This window comes from Thermobia domestica, chromosome 8 (genome assembly GCF_964235325.1).
Source record: "Thermobia domestica chromosome 8, izTheDome1.hap1.1, whole genome shotgun sequence".
NCBI classification, from domain to species: Eukaryota; Metazoa; Arthropoda; class Insecta; order Zygentoma; family Lepismatidae; genus Thermobia; species Thermobia domestica.
The window spans coordinates 284417318-284433800 of NC_137461.1; the positions used below are offsets into that span (position 1 = coordinate 284417318).

Genomic DNA, 16483 nt, shown 5'->3' on the forward strand with positions numbered 1-16483 from the left:
TGTTATTAATAATTCTTTTTGTTTGAGCTCGTTGTTGTCGGTAATTATAGAAAGCTTTTGGAGTCCGCATCAATATAAAAATTTTTAAGGCTTGAATCGTATTATTTACATTTTTTTTTTTTTTTTTTTTGACAAAGTGCATTCCACCATATAGGTCTGTGGTATTGTCGAACAGATGAATGATTAAAATATGATTTCATATTTTAAATTTCTTTATTGAGAGTTGAAACTGGTTTTAATCAGTTTAAAAATTTCAGAAGGTTTATTGTACTGAGTAATTCGATTTTGTATTGTATTTCGATATTTTGTCCATGAAAGTTTTGATGATACATGTTATAATTTTGATTCAAGTGGTATTTTTGATAGTTATATTTAATTCCAGGTTGTATGAAGTGTGTTTTAAAAACAATGGGGAAATGATCGCTTGAGCAAGTATGAAAATATGTTTGCCATTCTGTTTCTACGTAGTGTGCGCTCTTCGTTAGGGTGAGATCTGGAGCACTTAATGTATTGTTTTGCATGCGTGTAGGAGATCCATCATTATGATAGAGATAGGGTGAATCTAATAGTTCCTTAAGAAAACTTCGCCCTGCAGAATCAGTTCTATTTGATCTCCATAATCCTGAATGAATATTAAAATCTCCGCCTATATAATCAAAATCATTGTTAGAGAAAAAATATCGCCAGAAAATATGGTCCACACGTATTTTAGGGGGGATATAAATATTAAATATTTTTAAATTCCAGTTGATAATGCCGAGTAGTTTAATATGTGGATGTAGATATTGTAAATTGATATTTATTGTTTTAAAATTCAAATTATTTTTAACACAAATGACGATTCATCCATGAGTATCATGATGAATCTGATTTACACATTGATACCCTTTAAGCTTCAAAGGAATTTTTAGAATGCACCAAGTTTCTTGTATTAATATAACATGTGGCGAGAAAATAGAGACTAATGTTTTTAAATATTGTAATTTTCCATATATGCTTTGTGAATTCCATTGTATGATGGTAAGTCTTTTCTTCGTACAACTGGCCATATAAAAGATACTTTATAATTTTTCTGCTGAGTACATGTTATTTAACACTGTTTCAAATTGTGTTTGTGAACAGCCTCCCTCATATGTAGTAACAAATGAAGAAAAATTTTTCTGATTGCTTCACAGGATTTTTGTTGATTGTTCGTATTGAGGTTCGAATTAGAAGAAGAATCGGTTGTCATCCTTAAATCTTATTCTTGACTTTGCATTGTATGTTTCCAATCTGAGTTATTTACAGAAGTTGAAGGCATCGTACTAGATGATCCCTTCATATTTGAATTTGAAGATTCACTTCTGTTTTGCGAAGTTGGATGAGACAAGTAGGTCTTTCTTTTTGAATTGAAGTTTTCTCTGATTTGATTTTTAGTATTATTTTGTACGGATTCAGATTCGTTGCATCCCATGATGCATTGTCGTATGGCAAGTATTTACATATGTACGGTAGGTTTAATGTAGTACAATTTAACATCTATTGGGAGTTGTTGGGGATCGAAGGTTAATGTTACTGTAGAAGTTGGTTGGATTTCATTTTACCCATTTTTTCGGTGTATTCTTCGAGCAGAGGTGACAGGAAAATCACATTTTATGTCATTTAAAAGGTCAGTAATTTCTACTTCTGTTTCCATTCCATGTACAAAACCGGTAGTATAGATTACGTGATGAGGAGTGAATGCCTCACATTTATTTGTGAAAGGATGGGGTGATCGAGAAAATTGGTAGCTTCTTCTCCAGATCTGAATTTAATTTTTAATAGGTTTCTTCCTATTTTGTCTACATTTTCTGTATCTGGGATTTCCGCAGAAAACAGTTTCCTACTAACTGAATTCGCCACCACCACACGAAACAGTGACGATGCAATAACTAGTTGACATAGTTGGCAATTATGTTACGAACTTAGCTAATTCCAACGGTAACGGCTATATTTGTACTACTAAAATTATTATCATTATCTGTTCTAAAGTTATATATGAATTACATAATAATACGTATAACCTATTTCATTCTAAGAATTAATTATATAATTGGTTAAAAAATTCGTTTCTTTCAAATGGAGATACGAGAATCCCATGACAAATTCCTAAAAGAGAATTAAATAAAAATGTTTAGAAACCATATTTTATCAGACTTTTCTGAAACCAAGCAAGTATTCAGAATTGCAAAATATATCCTGTGGAGCGTATTTTATTAAGAGCAGGACAAAAAGTCCACTCTAACTTTCCAAAGGTAGGACAAAAACCCATCAAAGTTTACTTAATTCACACCTGTTTCACAAGTGAACATTAAATACCGACTGCATACATTAGAAACATAGTAAATTTAAAACTGAACAAAGAGCATTTATTATGCAATACAGTTACTATATTTCACGGTGTGTTTTGATAGGGTTGATATGTATAAGCAAAAAAAGTCAACAAATAACGCTAAATTACTAAGGTAATATGCAACACAATGCGTAGAACATGCTTTTTTCATATTAAAAGCAAACCAAAAGTATATTTCCAAATTACGAAAGCTTCAATAAGACAATAAATATATACATATTACACGCGTACATAAATACATGTATTATTATTATATTTCCAGTTTATTATCTTTTTTGAAACCATAGTCTTGACAGTGCGTGAATTTAAAACCACAACTTGTGGGAAATATACGAATAAGTTAGTCATAAGAAATCGAAAACTGTTCATGGAAGTCCATCTGTTTGACTGTTTATCTTCTGTAGTCTTATATAAAAGAGTTAACGATGAGTGAGTTTCTGGCCATACTACTACAACTAGTCATTAAATTTTAATTAAAAAAAAAAAAAACATTTTCTTACGAAAGCAGGATCTAAGAAAGAATTTTTAGAAATACGTATCGTAAAAAGGGTGGGGTAAGATTTTTAAAGAGAACAGTGTATCTCGCAAATCTCTGAAGCTAGTAAAATGAATCTTGGCATATAAACTTTCCACTAAAAAAAAAAAAAAAAAAAAAAAAAAAAAAAAAAAAAACTGAAAATTCAACACATAAAAGGGAAAGAACAAAGGGGAAACTTTCTTTAATGTTTGAGTTCCCGATTACTTATTCAGAAAATATTTATAGAGTGAGGAAGGATTTGCTTCAGCTGGATGCGTGAAACTCAGTATTTGAACTTTTAACTAAAAGTAATAAAATATATGTTTCAGCGTTTTGAAAATTACACTTCTAAGAAGGAAGGAGAGTAAATTTCTATAATATTAAAATTTCCCACTGCTTATGAGATTTGGGCAGAAAACACTTATATTTTAGGTCTTGGTTCGTCCGGTTAAGCAAATGACAGTCCAAAGTGGATGATTAATTAGGTTCTTTTAATTGTTTTAACATGTTGACGTAGTTTAATTATTTTTAAATGTCTTCTTTCACATTCTATTATAAACATTCTTAATTTTCTGTAATTATTAAACACGTTTAATAAACATAAAACAGACAACTTCCCTTTCGGTTTGAGTTCGTTTGAGTTTATTTTGGGTGTTAAGCCATCATTTGCCTCAATTCTCAAAAATGTAGCATATCTGAAATATATTATTATTATTATTATTATTATTATTATTATTATTATTATTATTATTATTATTATTATTATTATTATTACAAACACTAATAATAGTTAATTCCAACGGTAACAGCTATGTTAGTAATACTGAAACTATTATTAATAATGGTAACGAGTAAAGAGTAGTTAATTACGAGTAAGACAACTATTTGCTACAGAAATAGTTCAATACAATAAATATATGTGTAAGAATAATTTATTTCAAATCAGCACATAGAACGCAAAATTTATGACGTATACCGTATAACTCAAACACTAGATTATGTTTGTAAATACGAGATCAGTGGTGTTGAAATAGAAAAAAAAAACAGACATTATAAAAGATCTGGGAATCATATTTGATAGGCAGTTAAAATTTTGTGACCATACCATGCAAAGAGCAAGAAAGGACAATAGGCTTTATTTATTTATTTATTTCAGAACGATAGAATATGTACTTATACAAATTACTCGTATGAACTAAGCTAGAATCTGGTTCTGTAATATAAAACAGTATATCTAAAACTTTGATTAGTAGATTGATAGTATTCTAGGCACGGACGCGATGGTAGTGCCACAAGAAATTTTTAGGTCTAGTGCCGTTTAGGACTTGCGCCGCGAAATGATTTTTAGGTCTTGTGCCACGAAATGGGTTTTTAGATCTTGTGCCGCTTAGAACTTGTGCTGGAAATGATTTTTAGGTGTTGTGCCGTTTAGGACTTGTGCCGCGTCTAGTGTTGTAAAAAAACTGTTTTTTTTTCTGTGAAGTTTTTTTTCAATAAAAAAACATTCTTTTTCATGTTTTTTTCAAATGCCTGTTTTTTTTCTGGCAACTATTATTTATTGATTTATGGTGCAGTTTATTGAAATAATCAACAGAACTTGTGTCGGAGCCCTCGTAACTTACAAATCATTTGTTTCTTTGTACCTATACGAGCAAAATTGTGTGATTATTCCTTTCGGACCCAGGTCATTTTTGGCGTTTTCCTATATTTTCAGTTAGTGACTTATTGCTCAAAAAACATTTATTCGATTGGTATGGTTAAGGCCTTGTTTTTTTAGAAAATGGATGTGGCTATTTTTTTGGTGTAAGTTACATTGCAGTCTTGCCAACAGGTGGGAAATTATTGAGGGAAATGTAGGGTTGAAAATTTACAAAAAATTCCCTAACCGAATTTCAAAATTTTTTGTATCTAGCACCACTGCTGCCATAGGGTTCAAGTCACCTAAAAAAATCTTTGGTGTGTTGACAAGGTACAGTGAAATCCTGAAGTCGCTGGCTTCCATTCAAAGAGGGAAACAAAAAATTCTCTTTCATCATACACATAAAATTTTGACACTTTTTACGCCTCAAAAGCAAAAATCAACAGATAAGCCGGGGCTACAGCTTCTCTAATTATCCTATTGAAACTTTTTATGCTGCGTTCTGTAGGCCAAAGAGGAAGCTTTCAGGTGGTGGTACGTTTGTTTCAATGTAGCCAGAAAGAGGGAAATAATAAAGGGGAAAGGGAAATTTTCATCTAAAATTGGTAATTAATTGTTTTAGCTGGAAACACTGCCATCAGACAGACGAAAACTATCTGTAGGTAAACCTTGGTACCCCAAAAATATATCCTACACGTATCATGGCGATATCTAACAAAGTAAGCATGAAATTAAAAAAAAATCTCTCATTCTACCTCAGAAATTCACCATTATCTTGCCATTTACAGAACATGGTTTATTGTAAACCTCAACTGTACTTTTTTTCAAATTACGCGAGTGAAACTTTTTATGGTGCGTTGTGTAGGCTAAGGACGAGGCTTTTAGACACTGGTACGTTTGTTCGAATGTAGTCAACAAGAGGGAAATAATGGAGACAAAAAGGATTTTTTTTGAAAATTTCCACCTAAAATCTGGAATTAAAATTTTCTGTAGCTCGCAACACTGCTATCAGACACAAACTATCTTAAAATAAGCTTCGGTATTCTTCTAAAGGGTGTTTCAGCCTTATAGTAGTGAAGTACAGACCCGTGCCCTAGGGCGTAAAACCCCGTTTCCACCAGCGATCATGTTGGATGTGAGAGCCCCATTGGTGAACGATTGCACGACATCGTAGTTTCCACTGAAGGAACCTATATTGAGCACTGCCTGATCCAATTTCGCCCACTCCTCCTTGCACACTTTCCAAAGGTCACCAAGTGTGGTCGGACGACGCTTATTGATGTTCCGTTTGAGGAGGCCGAAAGCACAGAAGTCCATAGGGGATGCATCTGATGACTTGACGGGGATGCCTCGAAATAGGATAGCCTTTACACCTGTCTCCTGTTCCATACGTGCCATGTAGACCACCGTTCGTTTGGCAGTATGGCTGCTGGCCTTGTCCTGGTGGATGAACACTCTGTCAGTGTCATTGCCATACCAAGCCGGGGCATGTTGGCAATAGATGGGTTCCAGTACATTCACGCATTCGCTGCATTCACGATATAATACGCTGCATTCACCTTGACATTTGATGACACCCGGTGTATCGGAAGCTTTCCTTTTGCACAGAAACCCGTCACTACCATAAATCCCTTTGGAAAACTCTCCTTGCAGGTGCGAACCCACTTTGCATGATCGGTTCCATCATTGTGGCGGTAGTAAATTACACGGACCTGCTGGGATCCTGTCAAATAGACCCATGCTTCATCTATGGTGATCACATAACGCCATTTGTCACCTGCCAGGTAGCCTTCATACAACCTTTTGCATGCCACTCGCCGTTCTGCGATGTGTGTTGGCTTCAGAACATGGACCCGCCGCTTGTGTGCATTTCTGAGTCCCAACTTGTCGCGTATGATTCGATGTACAGTTGCAGTTGACCGTCCAACACGCTTTGCTATATCACGCTGGGTGAGTGGATTCTCCTGGGTCACAAACCGGCGGACCTTGGCAATGACGTCTTGGCTGCGTTGTGGAGCCGGTTGCTTCTTTTGCCCCTTTTGACTATGCATGGCAATGGTTTGCTCTGGGTTTGCATTGCGATGGATGGCTGCATTAATTCCAGCGGCGTAGCGAGCATTACAAGATTGGGGGGGGATGAAACTTGAATTGCCAAGTCTTGATTTTAAAAATGCCAAGTTTTGATATATATATATATATATATATATATATATATATATATATATATATATCAAGTGTTTCGAAAATCTTAGTCTCACTTTTACCAACCCTGCGGAAAACTTCACAGCAACCTTATTTTCATATTCGCCCCATTCCGTGCCCCATCTGAGATACGAATACGAACAGCCCCCTGTTCCGAGTAAAATTTCACACCTCAACTCAGAATCACTATCATCTCCCACGATGCACAACTGTTAGTTTGACAACTTATGGCTAGTTTTGATAGTCTGCACCAGTCAGTCCTCACCAGAAATGCGGAGAGTTTTTTTCTCTTCTGTCCTCCAGTCTCCTCCCACTTCGATTTCATAATTTCGCACTCTGATGAAAATTATTAAATACCGGCAAGAAAAATACTAATATATAACCTCCCTTTTAGGCGCCCCTCCAACCACAAGCCTGGGGCACGTGCCTCGCTTGCTCCCCCATGAGCTACATAAGTAACATACAATGATTACGTAATGCTTTGACTTATAAATACTACAAAGAAAGGAAGAATTGCAATTTTTGTTTTACTTTCCGAAAGAACCAACTACGTGATTAAAAATAAAGTAGGAAAGCCAACACATTTATATGAAAATGAAGTGAAACACACACCGGTCTATGCTTTCACCCAGCAGACGTATTGTTTGGCCCCCCAAAATGTGACTTTTGGAATCATGCACTTAGGTTCATAGCGGAAGAGACAGAACGACTTGACTCATCCATTGTAGCTTTCGTCCATCGAACATTTCCAGAAACCTACTATGCCCCCCTGTGCCGTGGGATGGAAAATCAGCAGCCGGGGCGAGAGTATACGACGGCGTCCTCGTACATATGAGTTAGGGCGACAGATCATCCGCAAAGCGCCACCATGGTTGGCGCGAAGCGTAATAAAATTTTCCAAAATAAACCCTGCTTTTCCTTGATTTTGAACACCTTTTCCATTTTATATATGTGCACATATATTTTCCTAACATGAGTAACATTATAGGACCATTTCCTAAAGCAGAAAGAGGATTTAAGTACATACTAGTTGTATTCCAAATAATTTTTCCTGTCTCTCTTTTTCTTTCATTCTCTTTTTTCATTTTACTCCCCAATTTTGCGCCCCCTTTCTTCGGAGCCCGGAGCTATCGCCCCCCGTTATGCAAGGCACTGATGATAGCATTTCCAAAACACACTTTTGTTCAGTTCTCCCTACTCGAAAAGCCCTGTAAATAGAAAGTCTTACTGCAAAACAGAACTGAAATAAGCTATTCTTGTCCTCTATATTATTATGATCACCTTTTGTTTCAAAGCGAAAGGTTTATTCACACACAAAGCATACACGGTTACACAATACAAAATATATTCACTCTCGTATCAAAATATACTTCCCTTTGACACTTTACAATTAGAAAGAAACTCTTAAATTTGTCAAATTCACATACTATACATAGTAAAAGGTTTATACTAATAAACCTGCCATGTTTTCTTCATGGGAATAAGGGACATCTTAGATCCCCTTCCCCCAAAAAACTTTCCAACAAAATCCAATAAACTGTACCTCTGGTTATGAATAACAGTATAATAGGCCGCGGTGGCTCAGTGGAATGGCGTTCATTTCTGGTGCATGGGGTCCTTGGTTCGATCCCAGCTCACTTCCAGTGACCTTTGTAGTGGAAAAACACCGTGTGCGTCTCGGGGTCCTCCCGTTTCCTCCCACTGTCTTCATTTCATTAATTTCTCATCATCACCATCTCCTTTAGCCTAGCCGATATTTATTTTTTTCAACAATATAATAGGCGGAAGTTCCCTAAGCTGCAGCCACTTTTCTCTCGTCGTTCCCTGCAATTAACTTTACGGACTGAAGATGTTTACAATCCAACTACTATAAAAAAAATGCCTTAAAAACTTAAGATAATGTCTTATAAAAATGCTTTACAGAAAAACAATATGCAAACGATTCAAATCAGTGATACAATCTACATTCAATATTCTTCGCGCGTTTAGCAATATTTATTTACATGGTAGTATTTGCCAAAATTACGTTTGTCAGTTTAATCTGATGAAAAGCTGATTTTTCTCCTTGTGGTGTGTATAATTGTCAGGACCAGATTTACATATTTCTAAGCCCTGGACCAAGCATAATTCTGTGCCCATAGCATCTCAAAGATATTATAATTCTTGTTACTTTATTTAATGTCTCTCTGAAGAAAAAGTCACTCATCTTTCCTGTGCTTGTACATGTAGAAACACTCAAAGCCATCTTACCTTTTTTTTTTTTTTATGTTGGAGAGTGTCCGAGTTTCCACCAGGTACAATGGAAAAAGCATTGTTGCGAATTTCTCTCGCTATCAAGTCGGACAGGGTATTGTGATAACTTGATCAAAACTGTTACATGCTACACTTTATCGTTCATTCACATTATCCCAACCACTTCATTACTTTTCGAATAAGCTTATATTGATAGGAGAAATGGGATTGAATTAAAATATGGGACATTTGTCTGTCCCGAATAAATTTATTGAGAAGCGGTATTCTCGGGACCAAATTCGGGACTGTCCCGTTTTTTACGGGACAAATGGTAGGCTTAGTACTAACCAGTCACTGCCTAGTTCTTGTTTTATTAATATCAATTCTTCCAGTCACTACCTGTTGCCTTGTATACGCTCTTTTATCAAATGCTTTTGCGTCAATTCTCTACTTGCCACCGAAACGCCTCTTCTGTCTGTCTTTGCATGCCAACTCTATTCTGCTTTAGTCAGTGGTACAATTTCCGATTTTCATTAAAGATTCTTCAAAATGTTTACGAATATCAAATGAAGAAAAGTGAAGTGTAATCATTTGCAACAAGTAAAGAAGCTATAAACGAATAAATCAATTTATTTCAAGATAGGTAACTACACAAAATTTATGCCAAGTCTATAAAAGAACTGATAATGTTTTACAGCAACTGGCTACCTAAGAAAATGTTAAACCGAATAAGTCAATTGAACAAAACGGCATTCTTCAAATTGCCAACTATGTATTTTAATTTGCCAACTTGTCAAGCGATTGGTAACTTTGGGGGGGGGAGGCTCCCCCCTTTACCCCCCCTTAACGACGCCCCTGGTGGAAAAACACCGTGTGCGTCTCGGGGTCCTCCCGTTTCCTCCCACTGTCTTCATTTCATTAATTTCTCATCATCACCATCTCCTTTAGCCTAGCCGATATTTATTTTTTTCAACAATATAATAGGCGGAAGTTCCCTAAGCTGCAGCCACTTTTCTCTCGTCGTTCCCTGCAATTAACTTTACGGACTGAAGATGTTTACAATCCAACTACTATAAAAAAAATGCCTTAAAAACTTAAGATAATGTCTTATAAAAATGCTTTACAGAAAAACAATATGCAAACGATTCAAATCAGTGATACAATCTACATTCAATATTCTTCGCGCGTTTAGCAATATTTATTTACATGGTAGTATTTGCCAAAATTACGTTTGTCAGTTTAATCTGATGAAAAGCTGATTTTTCTCCTTGTGGTGTGTATAATTGTCAGGACCAGATTTACATATTTCTAAGCCCTGGACCAAGCATAATTCTGTGCCCATAGCATCTCAAAGATATTATAATTCTTGTTACTTTATTTAATGTCTCTCTGAAGAAAAAGTCACTCATCTTTCCTGTGCTTGTACATGTAGAAACACTCAAAGCCATCTTACCTTTTTTTTTATGTTGGAGAGTGTCCGAGTTTCCACCAGGTACAATGGAAAAAGCATTGTTGCGAATTTCTCTCGCTATCAAGTCGGACAGGGTATTGTGATAACTTGATCAAAACTGTTACATGCTACACTTTATCGTTCATTCACATTATCCCAACCACTTCATTACTTTTCGAATAAGCTTATATTGATAGGAGAAATGGGATTGAATTAAAATATGGGACATTTGTCTGTCCCGAATAAATTTATTGAGAAGCGGTATTCTCGGGACCAAATTCGGGACTGTCCCGTTTTTTACGGGACAAATGGTAGGCTTAGTACTAACCAGTCACTGCCTAGTTCTTGTTTTATTAATATCAATTCTTCCAGTCACTACCTGTTGCCTTGTATACGCTCTTTTATCAAATGCTTTTGCGTCAATTCTCTACTTGCCACCGAAACGCCTCTTCTGTCTGTCTTTGCATGCCAACTCTATTCTGCTTTAGTCAGTGGTACAATTTCCGATTTTCATTAAAGATTCTTCAAAATGTTTACGAATATCAAATGAAGAAAAGTGAAGTGTAATCATTTGCAACAAGTAAAGAAGCTATAAACGAATAAATCAATTTATTTCAAGATAGGTAACTACACAAAATTTATGCCAAGTCTATAAAAGAACTGATAATGTTTTACAGCAACTGGCTACCTAAGAAAATGTTAAACCGAATAAGTCAATTGAACAAAACGGCATTCTTCAAATTGCCAACTATGTATTTTAATTTGCCAACTTGTCAAGCGATTGGTAACTTTTGGGGGGGGGGGAGGCTCCCCCCCTTTACCCCCCCTTAACGACGCCCCTGATTAATTCCCTTATCCGACATTGTGAAACCTTTCTTCTCGCACGTTGTTCTTATTCGGCTATAGCTGTAGCCTATATCAGAAAGTGCTACGATGTAGCCCTCCCAAAAAGGGCCGATTTCCAGCGGCATTCTGCTCACACACGTCTCTCCTCTGCATGGCTTGTACACAAATGTCTTACTACTCCGTACTGCGTTCGTCACGTTGCTGACGCGAAACTAGCGCATATTGCAAATTGCTACCATAAGGATGAAACAGCCTTCTGTATATCCCGTAGCAAGTATTGGGACGATATCTAATAAAGTAAGCATGTCAATAAAAAATATCTCATTCTAACTAAAAAAAAAATCACAGTTATCTTTCAACTTAGAGAACAAGGTTTCCTGTACTTCCCTAATTATCCTATTAAAACTTTCTATAGTGCGTTGTGTAGGGCAAAGACGAGACCTTCATATACTGATACGTTTGTTCCGATGTAGCGAACAAGAGGAAAATAATAGAGACAAAACAAATAATTTTCCCAAAATTTCCCCCTAAAATCTGGAATTACATTTTTTTTGTAGCTGGGAACACTGCTACCAGGCAGACGCAAACTATCTTAAATTAAACATTGGTACACTACTAATATATCCTACAAGTATCATGCCGATATTTAAGGAACAAAGCTTCTAATTACCAAAAATATATTACGGTAAACAGAAAAATAGGGAAAAACTAGAAAAATCAAGGGTTAGAACTTAAATACGAATTTTCCGTGCGCCCCTAATTACCCCATTGTAACGATCTGTTCCCAAGTTTGTTCAGTAAGGACAAATGTTCGACTGGCGTAAGTTGACTTGCACTCGGACGTGTAGCCTACGTATTTATAAATAAAAATTTCGATTTTTTGACCAAATTTAGGGAAATTTTAATTTACCTGATTGGCAACACTGCGCGCAGGCCCGTCCAATTGATGTGAACAATTAGGTATCTACCTGGTAAGTTTTAAGGAGGTCTCTCTACAATGAAGGAAGCTACAGGGAAAAATGAAGTAAAGGAAATTCGAAAATTCTCGAATTTTTAACTGGGCTGAAATTTGAGAAGGAAATTCGACCCCGATAAGAAAAAGAAATTAATATGATAAACTATGGTTCAGCTATATTTGGCAAAAATAATATCTCGATATCTTAATTAGTGTCCACACAGGAGCGGATTAAAAAAGACACACCCGTGTGTACCACTTTGGCCACCTGGGTCCGAAAGGGTTTCGAGTGTGCATTTGATTACATTTTTTTGACTACTAACCCGTGTTGTTGTAGTTATAGTCTTGACTAATATTAATATCGTTGTTGTAAACAATAACTTTATAAGGAAAATTTTCTCTCCTTTTTACATCTTAGTTCCAACACTGTTGGTGAGAAATGCAGGGTTTTTCAAAATGAATATCGGGGTTTTAAGTCTTCGTAGTACTTATTACATTTTACGTACAATTATAAGCAATGCATCAAGTAAAAGAGCACCTCAAACAGTATTTGGTGCAAGTGTTCGATGTGAGATTCATTCGTCACACGGCACACATCTAGTCGATAGGCGAAAAAGGCCCATAAACTTTCCGCCCTATGGCAAAAAACACATTCAATTTTGGGGAGTCTCGTTTCAACTGTACCATCTCCTGAGGATTTGCTGACCGCCAGATGCGAACATTATGAGTGTTCACATTAGCTCTTAGGTGAAATGTCAATTTATCACTGAAAACGACACGATCTAGAAAATCTTCGTTGTTATGCAGCAATATTTCATTTGCGAAATTGGCACGTAAACCGTAGTCTGTAGGCTTTAGACCTTTAGCAACTGCAAACGATAGGGACGTAGTTGCAAGCGTCTCCTTAATATTCTTCACACAGACGGTTGCACTGTAACTACAAATTCAGTGTTTATTAAAACACAAACAGCTTTCTGCTCTCTAGTCTCCACCTTTGCTACTAGCTCTTTCTAACGGCAGACAGAGGAAACAATGCATGTGCATGCGTGCGTACAAAACTGAGTTTTCTTTTATTTGGTAATATTTATAATTGTAAGTTAATTGCAATAGATACTACAAAGTTTCAAAACCCTAATATTAATTTTGAAACACCCTGCATTACTTCAAATTGTGTCATCCTATATTCATGTCTTTTATATACATATCATCAGGGCCAACCCTAGGCAATTTGTCGCCCCATGCAATGGCATAATTTGCCGCCTCCCCCTTTCTCCAGAAAGAACAAATCTTAAAAGTCACGATTTTAAGTATGCTACTTCAGCATGAACAACGAAGGGGAGGGTAAGTGTTGTCGCACTCAGAAAGGCATAAATACTTACTAAAAGTACAATCTCCTTGTGTCTGTTGTTTTCTTTAAATATTAATCTGTAATGTTAGTGAGAGATAAAGGAAACACAGCTGGAGAGGAAAGATGGTAATCCTTTTTACAGAATTCAATATCGAGTTTCAATCTCAATATCAGTTTGCAATTCCAGTGCAACTAGCTCTTTTATCTTTATTTCTTGATTTTTCTTCTACATCTGTTAACTTTTTTTTTTTTTTAAAAAAAACTTGTTTCTATCGTCAATGATAAGGAAATTGTTTGTGACAAAAACAAGACTAGTGTCATATCAAAACTGTGATAACTAACTAAATGGAACAGATATTCGCTACTATTCGAGAATTGAATTCTTGCATTTGACAACAATCAAGCAATTTGTGCTGGGATTTATTTGACCATTTGCTTTAGCATTGTCCATGTGACCTTAAACTAATGCGACCTAAACATAATTTATGAATGTAGTATTCAAATATTAGGTCAGCTTAGTAAATGTAACTACCATCATAATGAAGTCTGTTTCCAACAAGAAATATTTCATTTAAATATACTTATGACAGTTTTTGCCAGACCCTCCAAACTTGCCGCTCCATCCAAATGTACGTGTTGCACATAATGGTAGAGCCGGCTCTGCATATCATATATCTAGTCGACAAATTATTTATATATTATATTTAGAAAAATACTAGTAGGCAAATTAGTATTAATTAGCTTTTGCCTTTAGACAAGTTATTTGAATTTTATGTTGTTCGTGACATTATTTGTATACTTATTAAAGACCTGTTTTCATAAAAAAAAAATTCATTTCTACTTTTATTTCTAAGTTGATATTGATGAAAACTGAATTGATATTCATATAAATTGTAAAATATTTGTAGCGTATCAATATCTAGCGTTTAATTTATGTTGCATTTTACTGTAATTAGACCTACATAAAAATATTTTATACTTAAATAGACGTAGGATGCATTACAAATGACTATTTGAAAAAAAAAACGAGAAGCAATGTTTTTCTTTCTAAAAAAACGTAATTTCTGAAAAAATACGAACGTTTTTTTTTCTATTTACAACACTAGCCGCGTCCCCTTATTAATCATATATAAACAAGTCCATGCCAACATAACTGTTACTTTAGTAACCGAACTGCTGTTGAAACGACGAATCAACAAACATTTATATCTACCAACTCCACCTCAAAATATTATTCATGACATTATAGCATTTTTTCTTCTTCTTCTTCTATTGTACAGCTAGTAAATAGTTTAAAGCATTTTTACCCTAAATATTAAAAGAAATAAACGTAATTACAGATTATCGTTGTACTCTGTTCTCCACCTCTTTGATTTCCTCCTCTTCTTGATTTTGACATGGGTACCTTAGCCAACCTCTAAATTTTGGGACTCAAAGTTTTGAAAGAGAAGAGGTGAACAATAGAAAAAAATCAGTGAAAAAATTTTAAATCAAAAATTTCAATCAAAAGTTTTTAGCTAATTGAAATGATAACCAGAAAGGGACATTAGAAATAATTGGGGAAAAATTTGGTATTCTGTTCTCAATTGATAAATACGTATTCAAAGCAAATTCTGAAATTAGGTGTGTACTGAGAAATACGATTGAATAATGCAACTATAATCACATTAATGTTAACATTTCAATCCACGTTTTGAGTTACATCTTTGGAGGAGTTTCTCTAATTTTATTGTTTTCTTTATTGTTATATTTTTATTAGAGCTTTACTCTCTCCCCCCAAAATGGGTATTTTTGAGCTGGAGAAAATTTTAACTTGCTTTACATATTATTTAATTTTATAGCTTTTTTTTTTCAGGATACAGGATAACTTAAATGTTTCAGTAAAAACTTGATCTAACATTGCCTCCCTTTATAGCGGGAATTTTTTAGATCTATGTATAGCATATTGTATATAACTGACTAAATATTCACATATCTTTTGTACTTAGGTACTGCACGCCTTGGGCTTAATCAAGGAGAAAGATATCAATGTTTATGAACCTGATTTCGTGGAGGTTCCTGCCAAACCATTGACTCCGACCATTCTTGAACGACATCAGCCATCTCTTCAGACAGTGTTCATCATATGCGGTGTCATTGGAGTCTTTTCGATTTACAGCAATAATGACAGCTTACGATTTGTGGTGAATACAGTGAAATATGCTTTTGGATTTCACAGTGTAATGAGCGATATGTGGTGGCATTGGTGACGAATTGTTAAGAAAATGATCTCACGTTTGAATTCTTTTAATGTTATTGTGTTAAAATGTGAAACTACATTTGAAATAAAAATTGCTCCATTTTTATTCAATTATTTTCATATTCCTGTGTTGTACTCTAGAAACAATGGGTGATACGCATAAAAGTGAGATCTTACTCTTTGGTCAAGATTTTGAGATTAATCTAAAGGTTTGTATGCATAAAAAGAGAGACAACGTGACGTCATTTGAGTTTAATCTCAGACACCTGAGTAAATGCTCGGAACTGATGAATCAAACTGTGATTTCTTACTTTTCGTATGCATAAAGTTGAGTATAATTTCAACTTGCTGAGATTAATCTACAATTTTTTCAACCACCTCAGTACCTGTTTCAATTGTCTCAGAGAGTGGCTCAAAATGGCTGAATTTATGGATGTGGAGCCAAGAAGAAAAGTGTACAAAGTTCGGAGAGACTCTGATTGTATGACTATAAACATCTACATAGATTTCAAAACCAAAATGTATATACAATGGATGACACAGTATTTGCTTGAGGATTTACTGGAAACCAGAGGTAGGGCTCTGAATAATGAGAAGAATTTTCTTGCGTTATGTTGGGGACCCTGGCTTTTAAACTGGTGTTTCAGAAGATGTTAGCGTTCATCTGTTCACAGTATCAAGAAC

The 16483-nt window shown here is 35.2% G+C and overlaps 1 protein-coding gene across 1 annotated transcript; it reads left to right on the top strand.

Annotated features, from left to right (window-relative positions):
- The first annotated feature begins 1147 nt into the window (after positions 1 to 1147).
- LOC145692029 (amine oxidase [flavin-containing] B-like) lies at positions 1148 to 15838 on the top strand. Its single transcript, XM_081767323.1, has 2 exons — positions 1148 to 1369; positions 15549 to 15838. The coding sequence occupies exons 1-2, from the start codon at positions 1361 to 1363 to the stop codon at positions 15807 to 15809; spliced, it is 270 nt and encodes an 89-aa protein (XP_081623449.1). The 5' UTR covers positions 1148 to 1360; the 3' UTR covers positions 15810 to 15838.
- Positions 15839 to 16483: the final 645 nt, after the last annotated feature.